The 21,189-nt window shown below is 46.4% G+C and overlaps 1 protein-coding gene across 5 annotated transcripts; it reads right to left on the bottom strand.

Annotated features, from left to right (window-relative positions):
* Positions 1-785: 785 nt before the first annotated feature.
* On the bottom strand, positions 786-12,492 carry SLC32A1 (solute carrier family 32 member 1). 5 transcript variants are annotated; one of them, XM_083508673.1, is made up of 4 exons: positions 12,128-12,492; positions 7,978-8,055; positions 5,552-6,472; positions 786-2,936 (listed from the first exon to the last, which is right to left on the bottom strand). In XM_083508673.1, exons 3-4 carry the CDS (start codon positions 5,927-5,929, stop codon positions 1,749-1,751), a joined length of 1,566 nt encoding a protein of 521 aa, XP_083364799.1. In that variant the 5' UTR covers positions 5,930-6,472; positions 7,978-8,055; positions 12,128-12,492; the 3' UTR covers positions 786-1,748. The 5 variants fall into 5 exon arrangements, with proteins under 5 accessions (XP_083364799.1, XP_083364798.1, XP_083364800.1 ...); XM_083508672.1 differs by lacking the exon at positions 12,128-12,492 and adding an exon at positions 11,722-11,821; XM_083508674.1 differs by lacking the exon at positions 7,978-8,055.
* Between the last annotated feature and the right edge of the window lie 8,697 nt (positions 12,493-21,189).

Genomic DNA, 21,189 nt, shown 5'->3' with positions numbered 1-21,189 from the left:
GAGGCACACACCCAAACCTTATTATAGTCTCCCTTCCTGAGCCACACTCAAATAAACTGAGATGGGAAGGGCCAAGGCAACTGTATCCTAAAAGATAATCCTCATTGTGCATTGGCTCGATCACAAATAATTGACTTTGTATTGGTTAGAGGACAGCTAATGTAACATAGCAGAGAAGAAACTTGGACCATAATTCTGTGCACAAGGAGTTGGTCCCATAGAAATCACATTATGTGCCACATGAGTCAAGGAGCTGCCAAGTCAAACCTTGTACCTGCCATGACCCCACTACATACTTAATAGCACAATCTTACTCAGAAGTAGATCCTATTGAGGATTGCAATCTTAGACAAGTCCTTGTCTCACAGCCTCTTCCCCAGATCTGTAATAATGTACTGATACTGACCTACCTTAATGGCTTGTTGCCATGAGATAATGTTTGTGAAATGCTAGGTTTGAGCACAGTAGGGTGCTATCGTTCATACCAAGTTAGTTGTAATGACCAGCTTGTCCCATTGATTTCAATGGAACTTAAGTTCAGATACACAACAGAGCAATCCTAACCATATCTATTTGGAAGTCCTATTGTATGCAATGAGACTTATTCCCAGGTAAGTGACAGCAGCCTTGGCTACAATAATAACCTCAATTACCTGGGAATAAGCCCCATTGAATTCAATGGAGCTTACTTCTGAGTAGCCATGGTTAAGACTGCAGTCTCAGTCTGGATGCAGCCCAGTGTGCTCCCAGATTACAGTCCCTAGAACAAACCATGCCAGCCGAAGTTCTTATGGTTTCTCTTTATTGTTTGATATATTTATGTACCACATTATATGTTAAAGATAGATTTTCTGATATACATTTTTCATCTTTTTTACCACAATTACACCACACATACATTGGAAACAGCTCCACAGATCTGGTAGTTGCACAGAATGGTTTTTTTGTGTGTGTTTTGTTTCATATCCAGAATCCTTTTTTTTTCAAATCAAACAACTTGATTTTATTTTATTTTGCAATTTAGAAATAAAAATGACCCAATCCAGAACTGAACTCCCAAGTCTCTGATCTCAGATGGAGGTCAAGTAAGGTCAAAATGGGAAGCGTTGGTATTGGACATGAGTTGGTATGGAAGTATTAAGCAGTCCTTACTAGTTGTTTTAATATACAATGTAAACACTACAGCTTTTGTGGCTCGTCATTGGTCACTGAAACCATTTCAACTAGTTGCTCATACAATCTAAATCTTGCATTAAGTTTCATCAGGTCATTATGTTGCCCAGTGTCCCAGCGCAAGGATCCCAAGAGACTTGGGTGCCTTTCATTTTTTAAAAAAAAACAAGACTGAATTGCATAATACTTGCAGAAATATTACCAGCAAACCTCTCATTATTTCCAAATACAGAATTTCATCTTCCTTATAAAGATAAGAGTTTTTAGACTAGTGAATGAACAGGACAAGGAAATATTTCAAATATTTTCTCTCTGATAATATCTAAATATATATATATATATATATATATGAGTCTTCTTAAGTTTATTTAAAAAGTCTGCTGGGCTAAGCATTTGATCTGGAAACTTTGCTTAACATTCTGTGATAGAATTTCTTGGGTGTACTTAACTAAAACAAAAAAAGAAAGAACAACATTTCTCCTTTGATGAGGATGCATAATCATTTGACTATGTGGATGTTCTGCGTGATTCTCTCGCAATCCCTCCCTTTAAGTGCAACCAGCTCAACTCATCCTTTAGTCTTCTGTATTGGTGCTATAAGCCTCGATGAGGCCTTCTAAAGAGTGAATGAACCCAGACACACTGCATATACCCCCTATTACAAAAATGGCCACATCAAAGAAGACATGGTGCCAGAAGAGCTTCCTCCACAAGAGCTTGAGGTGGAAGAGGCTGGGGAGGAGGAAACAGAGGCCTGCACCTGTGAGGCTCCCGGTCAGGCCCATCAGGAGGGCAAAATGAGGGACATAAATGGCCATCAACAAGGTAAAAACTACAAGGGCACACCTGAGGGTGAGTCCCCAGGATTTGATCCTGCCATCACCTCCATAGCAATTAGGGAAGAAGGCCCTGGCTCCATCTTGGAAGAGGGATCTCTCCAGGACCTCCACAGCTGCAAAGAACGGCAATGGGTAGGACAGCAAAGCTTTGGCCACCAAGAAAAGGTTGACGACGGCCCTAATGGTAGATGGCAAGTTATCTGTGATGACTTCCTTTGTCTCGTCGGCCCAAGTCAGGTAGGCAACCAAGGCAAAGAGTCCCTTCAGGATGCAAGCAGCTATGTGAGTCCAGTTCATCATGCAGTGGAACTCCTTAGGGTTCTGCATGTTCCCTTCTAAGGAAGGCAGAAAGATCTGAGAGGTGTAGCTGAAGACAATGATGCCGATGGAGATGGGGAACTTCTTCACGTCAATGTAAAACTTGACTTTGTCCCATGCCCAGTCGCGGGCTCTGGAGAGGCAGTAGGCGATGACTAAAATGTTGATCACAAAATGGGCCAAGGTGCAGAGCAAGCTGAACTTGGAGACAGCCTTGAGGTTCTTCAAGAAAGCACAAGGGAGAAGCACAGCTGTGGCAATGATGGACCATGATTTCTGAGAGACCGGCAAGGTTGGGAAGCTGTTGTACATCAGGTTGCCACTGACCACCACATAGAGGATGCAGGTCATGACCAACTCTATGATCTGAGCCACATTCACAATCCTGCCCCCAAGCGAGGGAAACCTGGGAGCACAGCAAGCATTCGCAATGTCCACATAGGAGTCTCTCACCCTGACTATCTCCCCATCTTCGTTCTCTTCATAAAGACAGGCAATGAGGATTTTCCCAGTGTAGCAGCAAACCACTGCTGCAAAAATAATTAAAAAGAGTCCTAGGTATCCACCATGGAGTATAGCATAGGGCAGGCCAAGGACAAACATCCCCTAAAAAGAGACAAAATGGAGACTGTGTTGCTCAGTTTTACTTAGCACGTGACAACTGGGGGGGGGGGAGGTGGAAGGGACAGAAACAAAATGCAAGGGCCTGTTACCCACCCCACCCCTCCAATCTTCCATAGAATGAAATAAAAATCAGGACAGACCCCAGAAAGAAATGACATACTTCACTTTTCTGCATGTAATAACTCTTACATGTTTGAATGTAATCACAAAACCTTTATTTAAGGTGGCAGTGGGGGGGATTCTGTCATTTAAAGTCTCTGGTTTCTTTCTTTTTTAAAAAGAAAAAGTTGTATGCTTTGGAGAGAGGGAGGGAAAGCATAAATAGTTAAATATTTCAAAGCTTTAAAAAAAAACCCAGTTAAGTAATCCAAAATGTCTTGGAATAAATTTCAATAAATCATCGTCTTTGCTTGCAGTGGTTTTTTGTTTCTTTAAACTCACATTAAGACTGCAATCCCTAACACACTTGCAAGGAAGTAAGCCCCATTGAACACCATAGGATTTAACTCTAGGTGAGAATGCATTGGTTTCACTGCATTTCTTTAAATTGCTATTGACCATTTTTCCTTTGACTGGGTGTTTTTTTTTTAAGATCCAAAGCATTGAAGCAATCTTGAAAATATCTCACACAAAGAAGTGGCTGGCAGCTCTCAAATTCATTCCCTTCTTTGAAAATTGAAAGGATATGTGTTGAATCAGTAGCAAACACAAATATTCTTAACTCTTCCCCTTCCCCTTTGTATCTTATCTTGTTAAGACTGTAAGCAGCTGGCTCAATTTGCTGCTCTTTTAAAATAAATAAATAAATTGTACATGGTACCTGGTGCAATATCAGACACAATAATAAAGTTTTGGTGTTTCAAACTGCTTGGAGTTATAATCTGAGGATCAGAACAATTCCTTTCCTCTCCTCCCCCCTCCCAAATATGCGATTCTGCAATGAAACATTCGTTAATTCATTTTTGCAAATGTAAAATGCCCTGGTTTAAGATAGAAGACATTCCCATTAGGTTCCTTATGCAAACTGAAAACCAGTTCAGCCAAATGAATCTAGTCCTATGGCTGGACTGGTTTATAAGCCATATTGGTGAATCGTTACAGAGGGCATTTTTAGAAGCAGTCTTGATAATCGAAGATTCCTCTGGGTATCAAAAAACTCCGCCACATTTTCAAATAAGAAAACATTTTTTTTACAAAAATTCGATTTGGCTGTAAATTAAATTGAATTTTATCAAACCTGGCAATAAATTGGACAGGGAAATATTTTTAAAATATCAATTGACAGTCTTGGGGAGTCTCGCATTCCGTTTCCAGCCTTTTAATACCAAACGAAAATCGATCACAAGTATGGAAACGCAACTTTATCTTCCTAAGAAGCATTTCCTGATCAATTATTACTTTCCTCCTTTCGGATCTGAAGCATATCCGATTGAAAGCGAATAACACCGGGATGTCATTTCGTTACATCGCTTTTTTTTTTTTTGTCTGTAACAGGAGTTCTTGACTTTATGCACCTGCACTTTTGAACACACAAAATTAACTCTTTAAAGGAAAGTGGGGGCGGGGGGGGACTCAGTGAGATTGTGCAGTTTGGTTTGAGAGATTAAAACCAGGAACCGTCAGTTTAAGTACTACGATGCAAAAAGACGTTAATGTATAGTGTCTCTGTGTGTTTTTCCATTTACTCCTTAGGCGAGTCACATTCCAAATGCGCGGCTTTCTCTTTTTATTAGCTGAATGGGCAGAGGAAAATTAATACAGACTCTGAAACGCCTAGGGGAAGAGGGAACAGGCTCTCCTGTTTGGGCCATCTGTTGCCTTGGTTATGTCGAGGTGTAGAGTCGAGCCAGAAGCGGTGCTATGCACCAAAACAAAACAAAAAAACACCGAATTGAGGAGGAAAGAAAGAAGAGGCAGAAGGGCCATTCGGATTTCAAGGTGCATACCCGACACCACAGTCTTTTGTGTTCCGTAACAATGTCTGCCTTTTGATTTCTCAACATGAGAAACATGGATTAACATCATCACTGCAGGAATAAGATGGACCAAATTGAGGTGGGGAGAGGGAGGGGGGAAGAGAGAGAAAAAAGAGAAGGACAGAGAGACTGAAGTGGGGAGAGAATTCTTTGGCCATTCTTTTAACTGACCTAAAAAGAGAAGTTGTTGGCTGTTGATGCGTGTAATGCGATCTTAAGTATGTGCTCCCGAATCGCGACTTAACCCCTCATCCTTGAATGTCCCGGCCCCAGTTATGTTAGTGCAATCACCCATGTGCGACGTGGTCTCGGAAGTCCACACGTTACTAGAAGTGCTTTGCCCTAGGTGGTCTGTTGGAGGTTCCTCCACCACCTCTAAGGTCCTATGAGGGCAGGGAGCGTGAGGGCAGGGCGCTGCTGAGCCGCATCTGCGACGGAATTCGCTCCAGGGCGAACCATGATGCGCACGGGCCCCTATGAAGGAGGTAGGGGGGAAAGGAGGGCGTCCTGGCTTTCTGCAAGGCAGTGGCCAGGCTCTGCCGCCGGTTCCAAGGGAGCCAGGACCCCGCCCCACCGAATGAAGAGCAATGGAATTTTTTGGGGGGGAGGGAGTTGCGTTACCTGGATGGCGTTGGTGACATTCCAGCCGGCTTCCCAGGCTGTGATCCTGGGTTTCCCTTGGCCGGACAGCTCGGAGCAGACGCCTTCGTCCTTGGAGGCGGACGGAGGCAGGGGCCCGGTGCCGTCCCGCTGGTAATGGATGTCCCCTTCCAAGGGCGGCTCCCCTCCTTCCTCGCTGCCCTCGGATTTCAAGATGTCCATCTGCAGCCCTTGCCGGTGCTCGTAGTCCAGGTCATCGCAGTGCACGAAGCCCACCGCCTCCTCGTCCGTCGCCGCCTGGAAGCCCAAGCGGGCGAACACCCCGCTGACTTTCGCCTGAGACTTGTTCGAAACCGAGGTGGCCACATTGGAGATCTTGCTGCGGATTAGCGTCGCCATGATGCTGGCTCTGGCTGCGCCTCAATCGGGTGTGTGTGTGAGAGTGAGTGAGTGAGTGTGTGTTGGGGGCGGGGAGAGAATTAACACGCTCCTAAAAAGTAGGGGGAGTTGAAATCTTTAAGTTTAAATTTTTAAAAAAGGTCGGTGGAATTCTGCGCCAAGCACGATCCAGGCTCCGCTCGTGCGCTCTTGCCGACGGTGGCGATGCGTTTTAGCAGGGCGCTATCTCCACTCCCGGATGGAATTGGACCTTCTCCTCCTCCGCAGTGTCCCTTGGACCATGACACCACTCAGAGGGTCCACCTTGGTGCCTCCATATGAGCCTGTCGCCTTCTACCTGGTGCATGAGGGGAGGGCAGGGCTGCGGGGTGGTCGTGGGGATGTCTGCTGCTTGGATGCCCGGCTCGCCTCTCCCAAGAAATCTCCTCGTCTTCCTCTCTCCCCCAGCCTCCTCCTCCCTCTTCTTCTTCTTCCTCCTAAGCAGGAGAGAGGCGGGTGGGTTGTCTCTCCAGCCTTAGCGGTGCCAATGCAATGCAGAGAAGCCTGGGGGTGGGGGGAGGGAGGGACGAAGGGAGAGAGAGAGAAAGGGAAAGAGAGAGAAGAAGAGGGACGTGCGATGATCACCAGATTGCCAACGCAAGCCTTTTGCTGTGCACAACACGTATCCATCCCCACGCGTTCATCTATCAGGAGGAAGGGGAGGGGGGCAGCGGGATGAGGAAAGGTTTGCTGCATTTCTGGGGGAGGTACTGCAAGTCCCCACCAAAATCTACTCCCCCCACCCCTTTTCTTACTCCAACAGCAACACCCACGCCTCAGAAACACTGCGGATGGAAAGGAGGGGAACGCGATTTAAATTCTACATGGTGTTTCTGTTCCGTTCCAAGCCTGGTTCTCAGAATGCCACAAAACCCAGTCTAGGGAGCCCCTCTTCTCTCCCCCCCCCCTCCCGCCGCCCACCTTCACCCACCAACAAAAGGCAATCATATCCATGATGGATATTGCTAGGGAAAGGATCTTCCCAACTCGCTGGACAAATTTATCTCTCCCTCCGCCCAATATTTGTGGATCATCTTTCTCGCTCCGCCGCCCCCCCCCCCACTTGCACAGGCACACACACACACACACACACACACACACATCCCACCCCCAGCAGATTAACAGTGCCAAATCGTGAGGCAAGAGGTACGGGGAGTAAGGACAGAAAGTCAGGCCTAAAAAGATGGAGAATTTATTACGCACAGAGAAGGAGAGACAGGGAGATTTTCGCTGCAATCCTATAGCTAGTTTCAAGGCCCATTGAATTCCATAGGACTTCGTTCGTAGTCGACAAGCGTAGGATGGCACCTGCTCACCCTTTTGCTTCTGTGTAAAGAGAGTGTAAACCCCAAAATGGAATAGATTTGTTTGTTTTTCAAAAAGCCTGTTGCTATTACAGAATAGATACAAGGGAAGCCTTCACGTTCATATACCTAATTCATTTCTTTTCGCTATGTCTGTTAGATCTAGAAATATGTTCCTCTTTGGGAACCACAAACGATGGTCTAATAATTTTATTACCTGGTAATCTGATACCATAAGATGAAAAACTGAGACGCCATTTCTTTTTGCCCGATGTTTAGAGAGCCCCTAGCACATTTAGAATGAGGCAGCAAGCTTCGCCGATTTGCTAGCTTACAGGGAAGGGAAAGGGAAATGTCGATCCCAGCCAAGCACTTTTACAAAGTCGTGTTGTTCAGCAAACTCTGGTTTCTCGTTTGATTGGTCCGACTCCCCCACCCCGCTGTCCCACCACTCTTCATTTAATATGGCTGTTAAATGTTCCTAAAATAGCATCTCGCCTGTAGTACTGACGTAATGCTCTTTCTGAATTTTATTTGCTGTTTCCTTTGCGTGATCCGAATCGTTCCCGAATTTTATTTTGCAGCGGATCGAAATCGCATTGTAAAACCAGAAGGAAGCTGGAGGAAAGGAGGACGAACAAGGCTGTGACGTTTCTCGAAAGAGGTTTATTATAGTCGCAGGAAATCGTAGCCCAACTATGTTACCTTGTCTGGGGTTCAAAAGAGCCGGCATTCCTAGCACGGTTCGGAGAGCTTTTGCGCAGACACAAATCCCGGTGGTGGCTTGAAAAAAGAAAGAAAGAGAAAAGACTTCCAAGTAAAGATGGCGCTTCTAACTACAAATCTTAAATCGGTGGGTTTATTTTGCGCTAAAGGAAGCGGCCTCTGTCGCCAGTGTTGTGAGTGAGGAAGGTCAAAATGAACCCTTTCTTGCCAAAATTACACATACTTACACACACACACACACACACACACACACACACACCCCGAGCTCCGCAGTTTAGCAAAATCAGGCTTCATCCTGGCTTTGGAGAAGGAATTATCACATATCGTTGCACAAGTAGGTCGAGAAAGACAAGCCCTGGAGTTGCCCGCCCCCCTCGCTCCATATTTAGAAACATACAACATGCGTCTGGCAAAAAGGAAGGATCAAATCGCAGCCAGGTTTTAATTTCTATTGCAGAAAACACACACGGAAGGTAATGTCACCCAGCTCACAGCGCGCGCGCGCGCGCATCCACACACCTGCCTGGGACTCAAGTTTACTTGGAACCCAAAGAAAGAGCCTTAAAGCGCTTGAGACGTTGCTGTTGTAGCTGCATTTAAACCCTAACTTCTTTTCCAAGGAGCTCAAGGTGGAGAACATGGTCCTCCTCCTCCTGAATTAATCTACATAACAACCTTGTGATGTAGGTTAGTCTGAGAGGCAATGAACGGCTCAAGGTCACCCTGCCAGCTTTATAACCGCGAGGATTTGAACCCTGTTCTCCCAGGTCCTAGTACAGCACTCTAACCACTACACTACACTGCTACCTTCCGTACCCTTTCCCCACCATTTGTCGATATCTATCCAGCCGATCTCTTTGAAGCAAAATCCCCGGAGGTTTGGTTTGTCGCTTTCGTGTGTTTTACAACTGATTCCCATACGAAGTAACACTGAAGAGCCCGGATGAACCTCAACAGGGGTGTGTGGGATAAACTCTAACGGGCAGAACCCGAGCAATATCATGAGCACCGAACTAGACAACTGAACACCCACCGCTTCTTCTTAGGCTACTAAACAGACCAGAATGAATGCCATTTTAACTCCCTTTTGGAATATATCTATCTATCTATCTATCTATCTATCTATCTATCTATCTATCTATCTTGTTCGCTTGCTTGCTTTGCATCTCAGCAAAGGAAACAAAATTCTGACCTTCTGCACACAAAAATCTGGATAGAATTGGCAAGCTCTGCACATTATTGTGATTTTCATTACAAAGGCAATATTTTATATGAGCCGTTTTAAATAGACCTTCTTAAAACATGGGCGCCCGAAGGCGTAACAGAGATTTTCTCAATGAGAGGGAAAGGAGTCAGATCAAGCAACGAGCAGCCTTTTTGTTGTTTGTCTGGTCTGGAAAAGGTCATGGTCGGCCGGCTTCCTCGGAGACGTACATTCTAAACGAGGGAAGCCCCATTGTCTTCATTAAGCTTTTCTTGTTTTTGATGACGTGGGTGTCCCCCAACCTCGTCCCTCCTCCCAAAGAGCCCCGGCTCTCGCGTGCACTGATATCCCACCTCCCACAATATCATCCTCGCAACGCTATTCCCAAGACCAAGGTCCAACCAAACCGGTTCCTGGCTGTTTTTTCGTTCCAACAGCTCTTTCATAGCCTCCGGAATTTGGTACAGCCACCTGCACTAATTAAATAGAGTTATATAGTTGTCCTTTAAACAGCTATACTGACCAGCGTCTCGGTATGAAAAGACACAATATAGACTGGAATGGGTTTCAGGATTACATCTTGCATTTAATCTGCCACATTTCATCCTAAAAACAATCCCCAAAGGTCTCTCTTTTTAACACCCAGTTGTTTCAGTGGATTGCAGTCATTTCAGGATCTTTGCTGGATGCAAACATCTAGTCCCTGTGAAATCATTATTCATTAGTGCATTCATTCAAAGGCACGCTTGGATCGATGCATCGTTGTCTTCCTCTGCTGGTTTTGCTCCGGCCCCATCCACATGCGAAACACACATGAAATGTTTATTTGGATTTCACCTGATTCGCTTTCTGAAACCAGTGAGATTAACTGGCTGCAATCACCCAGAAAAGTTGCTGGGGGGCAAATCGCCACGCTGACAAGGGAAAGGGGAAAGCTAAATGTCAAATTTACTAATAAATCTGTTTCTCCCGAATTAATTAATCCAGAAGTACTGCTCACTTCTAATAGCCTTCAAAAGGATTCGAGAGAATTTCGCATTGTCATCCCTTGAGACTACATCTGGGGGTGAGTTCACATTTCAAGATTATCATGTCCTTAGCCCGCTCCTAAACGAAAATAAAGCAAAAGCAAATCCACATACGCAGAGTCTCCCACAACCGATTGCACATTCTTTCATACTGTAAACTCCCTGGGGCAAAGAACTGCCTTTTTGTTTGTTTGTGAATCTGCAAAGCGCCACGCACATTGATGGCGCCAAATAAATAAATACATAAATATCATCAGAGAGATGCCTGTGTGAAACACACATCACACCAATCAGATCCCACAGACAAGTGTTTTCATTCATATCCGTTGTGATGCACAAGGGTCCCCCGTCCCAGTGGAGGCAGTTCACACGTTCAGCGGCTAGTAATCAAGCGACGAAAGAGGTACATCACTAACGCGTTCTTTCCAATCAAACTGGATTTGAAATGGGATGGTGCCAGTCCCTAAACGATTCTTCTTTTATTTGGATCCAACGGGATCTGAAATCCATCTTTCAGCTCGCGCGTTTTGAACTCAGCGCGGGGGAAAGGACTCAGGGAAGGAGACGAGACGCCCCTCCCCATTTCGACGCCCCAAAGGCGTATTTCCCTCCGAAGATAAATTGCTCAAAAAGTTGTCTTCTTATGGGCGTTAGTTTGTAAGGTGTAGCTAGATATCGCTCTGTGCATACTTTATAGCCTTAACAACTTGGAGAGGGCGGGTGGAGAGATAGGAACAGCTTTTCATTTATCGGTTTCTTTTTAAACGCCCCCCCCCCCAAAAAACCCTGAAGATTATTCTCTCCTCCCGGGAGGGAAAGGTTTGAGTCGGAATTCAGCAAGTTCGGCAGCGAAGCAGTCGACCTCGTACGGCGATTAAAATTGGCCAAGCCAGTGCGCCCGGAAGCGCACGAAACTAGACCGGTGTCCATCGGCTGCCGCGCGTTCCTCGGCCTGTCGACGGCCAGAGGAAGAGCCAGGACTTCTTTAAAATTCAAGATATCTCAAGGACTCCTCCTGCACATACACACGCACTCACAAACACAGAGACAGCCAAACACACGCGACACAAGGAGAGCTTTATAACGCGCCTGCAGTCCGCGCGCCAGACTTCCACTGGAAGACCACGGCGCGGCGCGGCTCTTCCAGGGGATTCCGCCTCGCGTGCCACCCCTGCCGGCTGCATTTCAGGAGAGAAGCGGGGAAATCGCCTTGTTCGATTGCCCGATGCTCCCGTTCGCTCTGAATCGGTGGGGCTGGGTCTCTGGGAAAGTGTGCCCAGGACTGCAGCCAGAGCATTTCAGACTTTTGAGAAAAAGAGAAGGAAAAAGAGGGGAGCGGGGAGGAACTGGTTCCCCTTTGAACACAGAAACACATGGACAAAAGGGAGGGAGAGCGGGAGGGAGACGATTTCCTGCTTGACAGGGTTGCAGCTAGCAAAAACGCCCCAAGAAGAGTGTACCGCCCCCTAGCCACCCCGCCGCTTTTCATACTGTACCTGCCCGCTCTCGCAAGAGTGCGAAACTTTCCGGTAGTCCGATGCCGGCAAAAGAGGTCCCTTCTGTCGATGGATTTCGGTGACACGCGGTCACCGTCATCGTCAAATCACACGCACGCGCTCTCTCACACATACGTTTGGTCCTGATCTCACCGAGAGCGTTTCACTGGAAATGTCCCGTGAAAAGCGGGTCAGGAGGAGAGAAAGAGAGAAAGAGAGGGAGGGAGCGGGAGAACTAAAAAGGAAAGAAGGAGAGAGGGATAGATGAAAGATGGAGAAGGAAGAGCGCATTTAGGAAGAGAGAGAGAGAGAGAGAGAGAGAGAGAGAGAGAGAGAGAGAGAGAGAGAGAAATGGATCAAAAATAGAGAAGCAGAGACAGAGAGGGAAACGTGCCGGTTACCTAGGATTCATCTTTGCCTGCAGATCCATCGTTCCATATGCAAGAGGACAAGGAATGAGGGGTTGAAACAGCGGAGAGAGGGAGGTGAGGGAGCGAGCGAGCGAGCGGACGGATGGATGGATCACCGCGTCACTGACGCGCGGTAATAATTATTCCCACGGAGGGTGATGGATGCGAATCTTGTCCAAAGGTTAGCAGGTCTGGAGCGTATGCTTCTGATGGCCAAATAATTTCAGAATGGAGCTAGAGAGAGAGAGAGAGAAAGAGAGGCAAGCGAAGACCCACTTGCAAACCCTTTTGCTTTCCCAAGCAGGGAGATGCGCGCGCGTCCGCGTATGTCAGAGAGCAGGGAGGTGGGGGCTGTGAGTACAGTACCTAGACACGAGATAGCTGGAGGCTTTTTTGTGGAGCCTAAACCAGGTCAAGGAAAAAGATGTGCCGTTTCCCCTCGTTTCCCACCCGCCCCGCCCCCTCTTTAAGAGGACGTCACGTTTTTCACAAATCCAGAGCTCGCGTATTTATTCCTGGAAGGGGTTCGGGGAAGAACACCCTGACTCAGACATTTCTTTTTGAAATGGTAAATCCCCCTGCGAGCCCCGCCAGAGAGCCGTCGTGTTGCAAAGGGCAGGGCGATAAGCTGCCGCCCAAAGGGTTAAACGGCTTTGCCCTTATCTCCTCGGAACAGGCAGCGTTTTGCACAACCTGCATTAATAACAGCCCCCGCAGAATAAAGCCACCGAGTGCTCAGATTCTTACGGAGAAAGGATGGATAGAGGCGACGGGAGTAGACTGAACCCAAAATATTGGACTTTCAGCGCTCGACCAGGACAGTTTTGATAACTCCCCTGAGGCCGCTCCTAACGTCCACTGCTTCCTCTTAGGCTTTCATTTAAAACGACAATTCCCTTTTTCACAACTGAGCAAGAGTATCAGATTTCCTTTTTAAGGCAAGTTTCTAGTTCTCATGATTGCTAATGTCAGAGCTGCTCCCAGATCCTAGCTCACAGAGGATCACGCTAGCCAGCGTTCACTTTATAAAAGTCTTTATTGAGTTACAGTTTCCATTTCCAAACTGCCGCGTGCAGCTCTACGTCTTATAAGCTAGACCGGCGAAGCTCCGTCTGAGTCTCCGCCCCTTGTACACCAACTTAATACCCTAGCCTTACTCCACCTTTTCCGCCTGACCGTTCTTCTCTGGGTCCCTCTGCCCCCCGTGGTCTCTTCCTTCCTGGACTCTTCTGACGCTGACCCCCCGGACCCTCCTGTCTCTTTAGGACCTGGCTCCCTTTCCGGGCTGCTTACTGCGCCGCCTTCCAGTGCATTTGAACTTGGCGCGCGCGCCCAACCTTCCACTTTCCGCTTGACCGTTTCTTCGCTCTCCGATGGAGGTGTGGCCACTCCTGACTCATGCCCTCCCCCCTGCTGCGAGCTGCCGGAGCTCGATACCTGGCGCCTTTCCTCCCCACTGCGCTCTGTTGGTGACGCTGGCCCCGATTTCCAACTGCTGCCCTCTGAACCCTCTCTGGACCCTTCTTCCTGGGGTGTCCCCCTAAGCTCCCCCCTTGCTCTGGCCACTGGCGCTCCTTTCTGTGAATCTTCTGATTCACTGGACAGGCTCGGAGATCTCGGGTCGTCGTCGTCACTCATCTTTTCTTCGGACTCCTCCCCCTCGCTCTCTGTTTCCTCCCTTGCCCTCGCCTCTGCTCCTGAACCCCTGACAGCTAACAAATGTTCAGTGAGTGCTGTCATAAGAAGGTGCAGCAAAGGTTCAGCTTTGGCAGCATTGTAACAGTGCATTTATTATACTTATGAATTAAAAGTAGGAAATCTGCACACATTCAAAGTGTTGGGAGATGTTGCACTGAAGACAACAAGGGTTTGCTAGTGGAGAAAGTCGACAGATAGGGGAACCTCCAAGCTTCCGAGACTGTCTTTCTGACCTTACCTGAGTTTAAAGGTAAAGGTACCCCTGCCAGTACGGGCCAGTCGTGTCCGACTCTGGGGTTCCGCGCCCAACTCGCTTAAGAGGTCGGGGGCCAGCGCTGTCCGAATACACTTCCGGGTCACATGGCCAGCGTGACAAGCTGCATCTGGTGAGCCAGCGCAGCACACGGAAACGCCATTTACCTTCCTGCTAGTAAGCAGTCCCTATTTATCTACTTGCACCCGGGGGTGCTTTCGAACTGCTAGGTTGGCAGGTGCTGGGACCGAGCAACAGGAGTGCACCCCGCCGCGGGGATTCGAACCGCCGACCTGACGATCAGCAAGTCCTAGGCGCTGAGGTTTTACCCACAGCGCCACCCGCGTCCCTTAGTTTACCTTTCCTCAAATGCTAGACCAGAGGTTTTCAACCTTTCTGAGTCCACGGCTCCCTTGACCAACTACATTCTTTCTGGGGCACCCCTGTGGGGCTTAGGAGCCCAGTTATGTCACCCTTTGCCTGTAGAGCTGGCAGCCTCTCACCCTTTTTTGAACTTCCTCCCTTGTGGAGTGTTCCCCGAAAAACTCTGGTCTCTGAGCCACGCCCCCTGCCCCAGAGAGAGGGGCCTGGGAAGAGGATGCCCCCAGTCTTAGTGGCCAAACAGAAACTGGCCAAAGGTGAATGTAAGGCCAGCACCTTACCTTGGGAGGCAGCAACGACAGCAGCAGGTGCTGCCAGATCTGCATGGGGGAAAGGCTCCCCTTCAGCACTGGGTATCCAGACAGGCACTACACACAGCAAGCACAAGAAAGGTCAGTGCAATGCCTGCCTGTCTGCCTAGCCTCCCACTTCTCTGTCCATTCCCAGCAGCAAGGGCTGGTGGACTGGCTGGCTGGCTTCCCTCACCCATTTATTTGTTTGTTTGTTTTCTTGCTTGCTTGCTTGCTTGCTTCAATGCCACCTCAGCTCCTGGCAACCAGCACCCCCTGGCCAGCCCCAGGCACCATTCGCCTGTGGAGCTTGTAGCCAGGGTTGGAACAAACAGCTGTGCAAGCCTTTGTGAGGCAGAGATGTGAGAGGGCATCCAAGGAGGGAGGGAAGGAAAGAGGGACAGAGGCCAGTGTTGCCCGTGGCACCCCTGACCGTCATTCAAGGCACCCAAGGGTGCCATGGCACAATGGTTGAAAGCCACTGTGCTAGACTGTTGGGGTTGCTGACCTAACTAACAAGATAGATGATTCAGGTTCAAGGACACCTCACAACTTAATTATCACATATAGTATTAATTATAATGTGTATTGTGTATCTACTATAAGTATTCATAAAGGTAAAGGTAAAGGGACGTCTGACCATTAGGTCCAGTCATGGCCGACTCTGGGGTTGCAGCGCTCATCTCGCTTTATTGGCTGAGGGAGCTGGCGTACAGCTTCTGGGTCATGTGGCCAGCATGACTAAGCCACTTCTGGCGAACCAGAGCAGCGCACGCAAACACCATTTACCTTCCCGCCGGAGCAGTACCTATTTATCTACTTGCACTTTGACGTGCTTTCAAACTGCTAGGTTGGCAGGAGCTGGGACCGAGCAATGGGAGCTCACCCCATCGCAGGGATTCGAACCGCTGACCTTCTGATCAGCAAGTCCTAGGCTCTGTGGTTTAACCCACAGCACCGCCCGCGTCCCTATAAGTATTCATAGTATCCCCTTTAATGTCTTAGAGGAATATTACATACCACTTTTACTCTGTGTACATGTTAGGAGAAAAAACTGGAACGTATTCTTCTCATAAGTTGTGGGATGCAATACGGGTACATGCAATGTATACATGGCTTACCAGCATCTGCACTTTTATCCTATTCTTTCCCCAAGGAGTTGAGAGCAGTGTCCCTTGTTTATCCCTGTTGCCTTCATCACAACAATCCTGCGAGGCAGCTTAGGTTGAGAGACTGTGAGTGGCCCAAGGTCACCCCGTAAGCATCAGAGCTGAGTTGGGATTTGAACCCTGTTCTTCCAGGTCCTAGTGCCACACTCTAATATCTACACCACTCTGTCTCTCCATTTTGAGCTCTATCTCCCATCATCCCTACCTAGGAGGACCAATGGCCAGGGATTAAAGATATCATTAAGTCAACCTCTTATGAACTAAAAAAGAAGAAGAAGAAGAAATCGACAACCCACAGCTTTGTGTTCAGTACATATAGCTCTCTCTTTTTTAATAAAAAATATATAGATAGTGATTACTCTGGTTGGTTAGCTAAAGGACACCTCCTGTTGGTAGTTAAGAAAGGGAACATTCCTAGATTAAGGCTTCTCTCTTTCTCCCATCCATCCCTTTTCTTTATCCTGCATGTGTGTGTACTTAGTGGGGAATCCATTCCGTCTAATCTCTCCCGCCTTCTCCTTTCACTGAGCCTTGGAGCAGAATTCTGACAGAATAATGAAGACTTGCATGAAACACTATAAAAAGGCAATTAGGTAAACTGCTGGGTTGGGAGCAGCCTTGTGACCTTGTTAATAACTCTGAAGGGACCTGGGGATTTCAAGAGAATATAAAAGAAATAAAGCACACTTTTGTGGAGCGGGGTGTGTGTGCATATGTGGTATGGTGGTCACAACATGGCAGAAACATTTATCTGGCATCGTGTATGTATGTTGAAGGATATTTCACATATGGTTCTGTGGAGAGAAGGCCTCTGTGGGGTTCTAGGTCATGCTGTTTTACTATGCCAAGACAGCTGCTTATTTTCTCAATTCATTTGCATGTGTGTGTGGGGGGGGGGGGGGTTGTCTGCTTTTTAAGCCAAACAATCCAAACTAGCAAACACTAGAGGCCATTCAAAGCTGCAGCCACATGGCACCGCACAACGTTACTGTGTGTCAGCACAAAAATGGCAATAATAACAAGAATATTTCAGGGTATTCAAAATGCTTCACATGCATGATCTCATCACAATCGTCATAATGAGCCTATAAGATCGTTTCAGGCCACATTCACACCCTACCGTGCTATGATGCCACTTTAAACAGATTATTTGGCTTTCCCCAAAGAATTCTGGGAGCTGTAGTTTGTTAAGGGTGCTGAAAACTTTTCCAAGGGCAACTTTGGATAATATAGAGAAGGAACATGGGCTGGCATTTTGATACCAATTATGTTGTGTGGATGCTTGGGGGGGGGTGTCAAGAATGGCGTTCATGAGGAGCACTCATTCCATGATAGACAGCTGCCTGGAAGTCCCCACTATCACAGCACCACCATTTCTGATATGAACAGATGCTTGCAGTGGAGTAGAGTTACCCATATAGAGCTGGGTCAGTGACATGACGAGCACTGAGTGTGTCATGATTACACAGACACATTGGCGGTTTAAAACATAGATGCAACATCTCATGGGATTAGACATAAAAGCAGGATCACTTTAATGTCACACATGGAAACCTTATTTCTTTACAGTTGCATTCTGCACCTGCTAAACTCAAAGTGGGTATTTTGGAAGATAAAAGATTTCTTTGTGATTTAAATGAATCCCAGCAGAGTGAGATTAAAGGATTTAGGGGTATATATTGAAGCTGTTTTGATGCCTCATTTGTTCTGATTGCACCTTGTCCTATGCAAAGATGGGACAGACTTCCTTCTCTTTAACCAATCTATCCCTGTTTCCTATACCTTCTTATAGTAACACTAAGCATATTTTAAAATGTTTAAAGTGCTTCACATACATTATCATGTTATAATCCTTACAACAACCTTGTCTACAACAGCCTCTTGCACTGTGTTTCTTAAGTGGCTGGCAATCAAGCATTTGGAAAGCACTGTGCAAGGTGGGCGGAACAAGTCACCTGTCAGTCATCTGATGTCATATTGGCACCAGATGATTGGCAGGTGGGTTGTTCTGCCCACTTGTTACAGCTGGTCCTAGGGATGAGGACAGGTAATGATCTGGCCTACTGGACCAAAACGGTTCTCCGCTCCTGCTGTACAACATATTAAAAGTTTCACAGCAATTTTAAAAACTAGAATGAATCAACACTTGTTATAGGTTCACCTCAGCACAGGACCAGCTCACCCACGAGGCAAGGTGAGGTGGCAACCTCAGGGGGCAGAAGCCAGAGGGGCAGCAGATCCAGCCTCCAAGTAATGTGTTGCCCACTGCTGCCACAGAGACAGCTGTAGAATGCTTTTTGGGTGGTCAGATCTGCCTCCTTCCCAGCCGCAGGACAGGTGTTCCTCAAATGTTGAAAGACATTTTCAATTATTCTTTTCCATAAATGGAAATACTGCAATTTTTTATTTGGAAAACAAGTGATAAATGAAACAACCAATTAAATATACCTCAGTAGATAGACAGACATATAAAATGTCATCGTTTTGCTCCATAACGATCCAGAGCAAACCTCAATGTTAGTTATCAGAGTAAACATGATGCAGGCTTCCAGAAATAATAATAATATACCAGGCACAATCAGTTTAATCCAGTAATTATTTACTGAAGGCAAAATGAGCATAACGGTTTGCGAATCCACAATATAAAACACTATATCAGTATTCTTGGGCAACCTTCTCCCTGATCCTTCCTCAGAACAAGGGTAAAGAACATTATATGCATACTGATATTCTTTACAGTTGTCCTGTCTTGTCATAAAACTCTGTGGTTTGATTTCAGTCCAATTATAGGCATGGTTATTCAGAATTCAGTGGGACTGAATTCAGTGGAACAGCTGCAATGTGCTTATATGTGCAATGTATGAGGGAGACCTCAACAAGAATAATGTCCTACTGAGCTGTTCCCTCAGGCAAATCATTTCTGTGCAGGGCAGAAACAATTTACAAAAGTGATGGAGTTTGTGTGTAGTTGCAACTCCTAGGTCAAGAGGTAAATAAATGCTCGCTACTTGCCAAACCACTCATTACCATCCCACAGGGCCTGTCCCACAGTGTTATTGTACAGCAATTTCCACAAAAAGCTTACAGCATTGAGAGAAATGGAAACATGGCTTCCATCTTCTTATGTCAACTGTTTTCAGCATCTCGTTCACCATAAGGCAAAAAAAGCTTCTCATTTTCTCAGCAATGTTGCCCATATTTTGAATTTATGATGTTATGTATTAAATAATATCTCTCTCTCTCTCTCTCTCTCTCTCTCTCTCTCTCGTAAAATGTGAGGTTTTTAATCTATCTATCGTAATTAAGTGGTTGTGTCTGGACATTTTTTCTTTTGTATATGATTCACCTTTGTTTTCATTCATGTTATTTTATGTACAATGTTTATTTTTAACTGTGTTTCTTAAAATAGTGCACATTATTAGTAGTAGTAGTAGTAGTAGTTCTGAATGTGGAATTTATATTTTTATATAATATACACTGATTTTTTTGGCTGAGTTTTGTAAACCACTTAGAGAGTTCTTGAAATATAAAGTGATATACAAGTTGACCACACAAACAAATATAGTATCTGTTTGCTCAGTTAAAAGTTCTGGGGTTAATCCCTAAGGCTATCTCAAACTTGGATATCTGATGAACAAGTTTTTCCATTATGGCAGGGGTGAAGAACCTTTTTGACCCATCAGGCCAGATCTTTATCTCTCCCCACTCCATGGGCCACCTTAGACAGATGAGGCAGTCACCCATCTGACATCATTGATGATGTCAGTTGATTGATAGGTAGCTAGTCCTACCCACCTGTCAAAGTTGACCTGTGTGTGTTTCATCAACACATTCCCTGCAGGGAGCAGGACTGGGCTAGGCTCTGCCCTCCACCCATCTGCTGACATTACCCAGGATTGGGGGCCATTGGGGGCCAAATTACATCTCTTGGCAGGCCAGAACTGGCCTGGAACCCCAAGATTTTGCAGCCTTGCGTTATGTTCTTTCTGTATGTTAAGATAAACTTCAGAGACCCTACTCAGTGTTCTGCTGCCAGTGGAAATATGATGGGTGGACACAGAGGTTGGAGTTTTCAATTGCAGTGTCCGAAGTATGGAGTGCCCTCCCTAAAGTGCCATGTTGAGGCCTCACCATTCTGTGATTTGCACAGGCATTAAACCACATGTGTTAACTGTCAATGATGGCTGCTTTGTTTGTGGTTTTATTTGACCTGGTGCTGTGATGAGTCTGCAATGGGCATTTTAATGTGTTACTTATGATTAAAGTGTGGATCTTAATGTGTGCATTTTGCTTTGGTATTTTTGAACTTTACATTTCATGATACGTCTTGGAATTTCCAGTTTGGTGCTTTGGATATGGGGGTTTCCATACAAAAGCAAATATTTAAAGCAGGCTCCCTCAAACTCAGCCCTCCAGATGTTTTTAAGACTACAATTCTCATCATCCCTGACCACTGGTCCTGCTAGTTAGGGATCATGGGAGTTGTAGGCCAAAAACATCTGGAGGGCCGAGGTTGAGGAAGCCTGATTTAAAGAGCATTTTGGGGAATGAGAGCTAAACACCCTTACAATTTGGGACCTACTGAAAGTTGTCTTTAAGGAAAAGTAGGAACTCTGTAAAATGCCAAGTTCAATCCCCCCTCTTCCCCCTAAATCTCTATCTCCATCCCGTCTTAAGCAAAGCCATCTAAGCCATCAGCTAAATGGAGACAGTAATACTAGTTTCCATCACTGAGGGATGTAGTTAGGATTAATCAGTCAATGAAAAGTGCTTTGAAGATTTAGACGTATTCATATCTGTGGCTTGGTTAAGAAAATGGCAAGACTTGCTGTGAGGCTGGAGATAGACGTGGGTGTTTGCTCTTAGTCACTTTTGATCATCTTCTTAAGGCAGCAGGAGTCTGCTTGCAGCTGGTAAGTTTTTCTGAGACCGGTTGCTGACTTTATTCATGATTCCTCTACCTGGGGGAAAATAATAGAGTTCCTAATCACATACACACTGTCTGCCGCCGTTAGAAGCTGTAAGACGTTTGGACAGATTTAGTAGGCAGGTAATGTTTCCCCCATTTGTTCTGCTGTGCAAAAGCTAGTTTGCACAGGATCATTAGTTCTACATGCAAGTCAGTTGTCCATGTGGGAAATGCTTCTCCTAGAGCAGGCTTCCTCAACCTCGGCCCTCCGGATGTTTTGAGACTACAGTTCCCAGCATCCCTGACCACTGGTCCTGCTAGCTAGGGATCATGGGAGTTGTAGTCCAAAAAAC

The sequence above is a fragment of the Podarcis liolepis genome (assembly GCF_965112155.1).
Source record: "Podarcis liolepis genome assembly, chromosome: 6".
Classification (NCBI taxonomy): Eukaryota; Metazoa; Chordata; class Lepidosauria; order Squamata; family Lacertidae; genus Podarcis; species Podarcis liolepis.
This window is presented reverse-complemented; position numbering and strand designations above follow the sequence as displayed.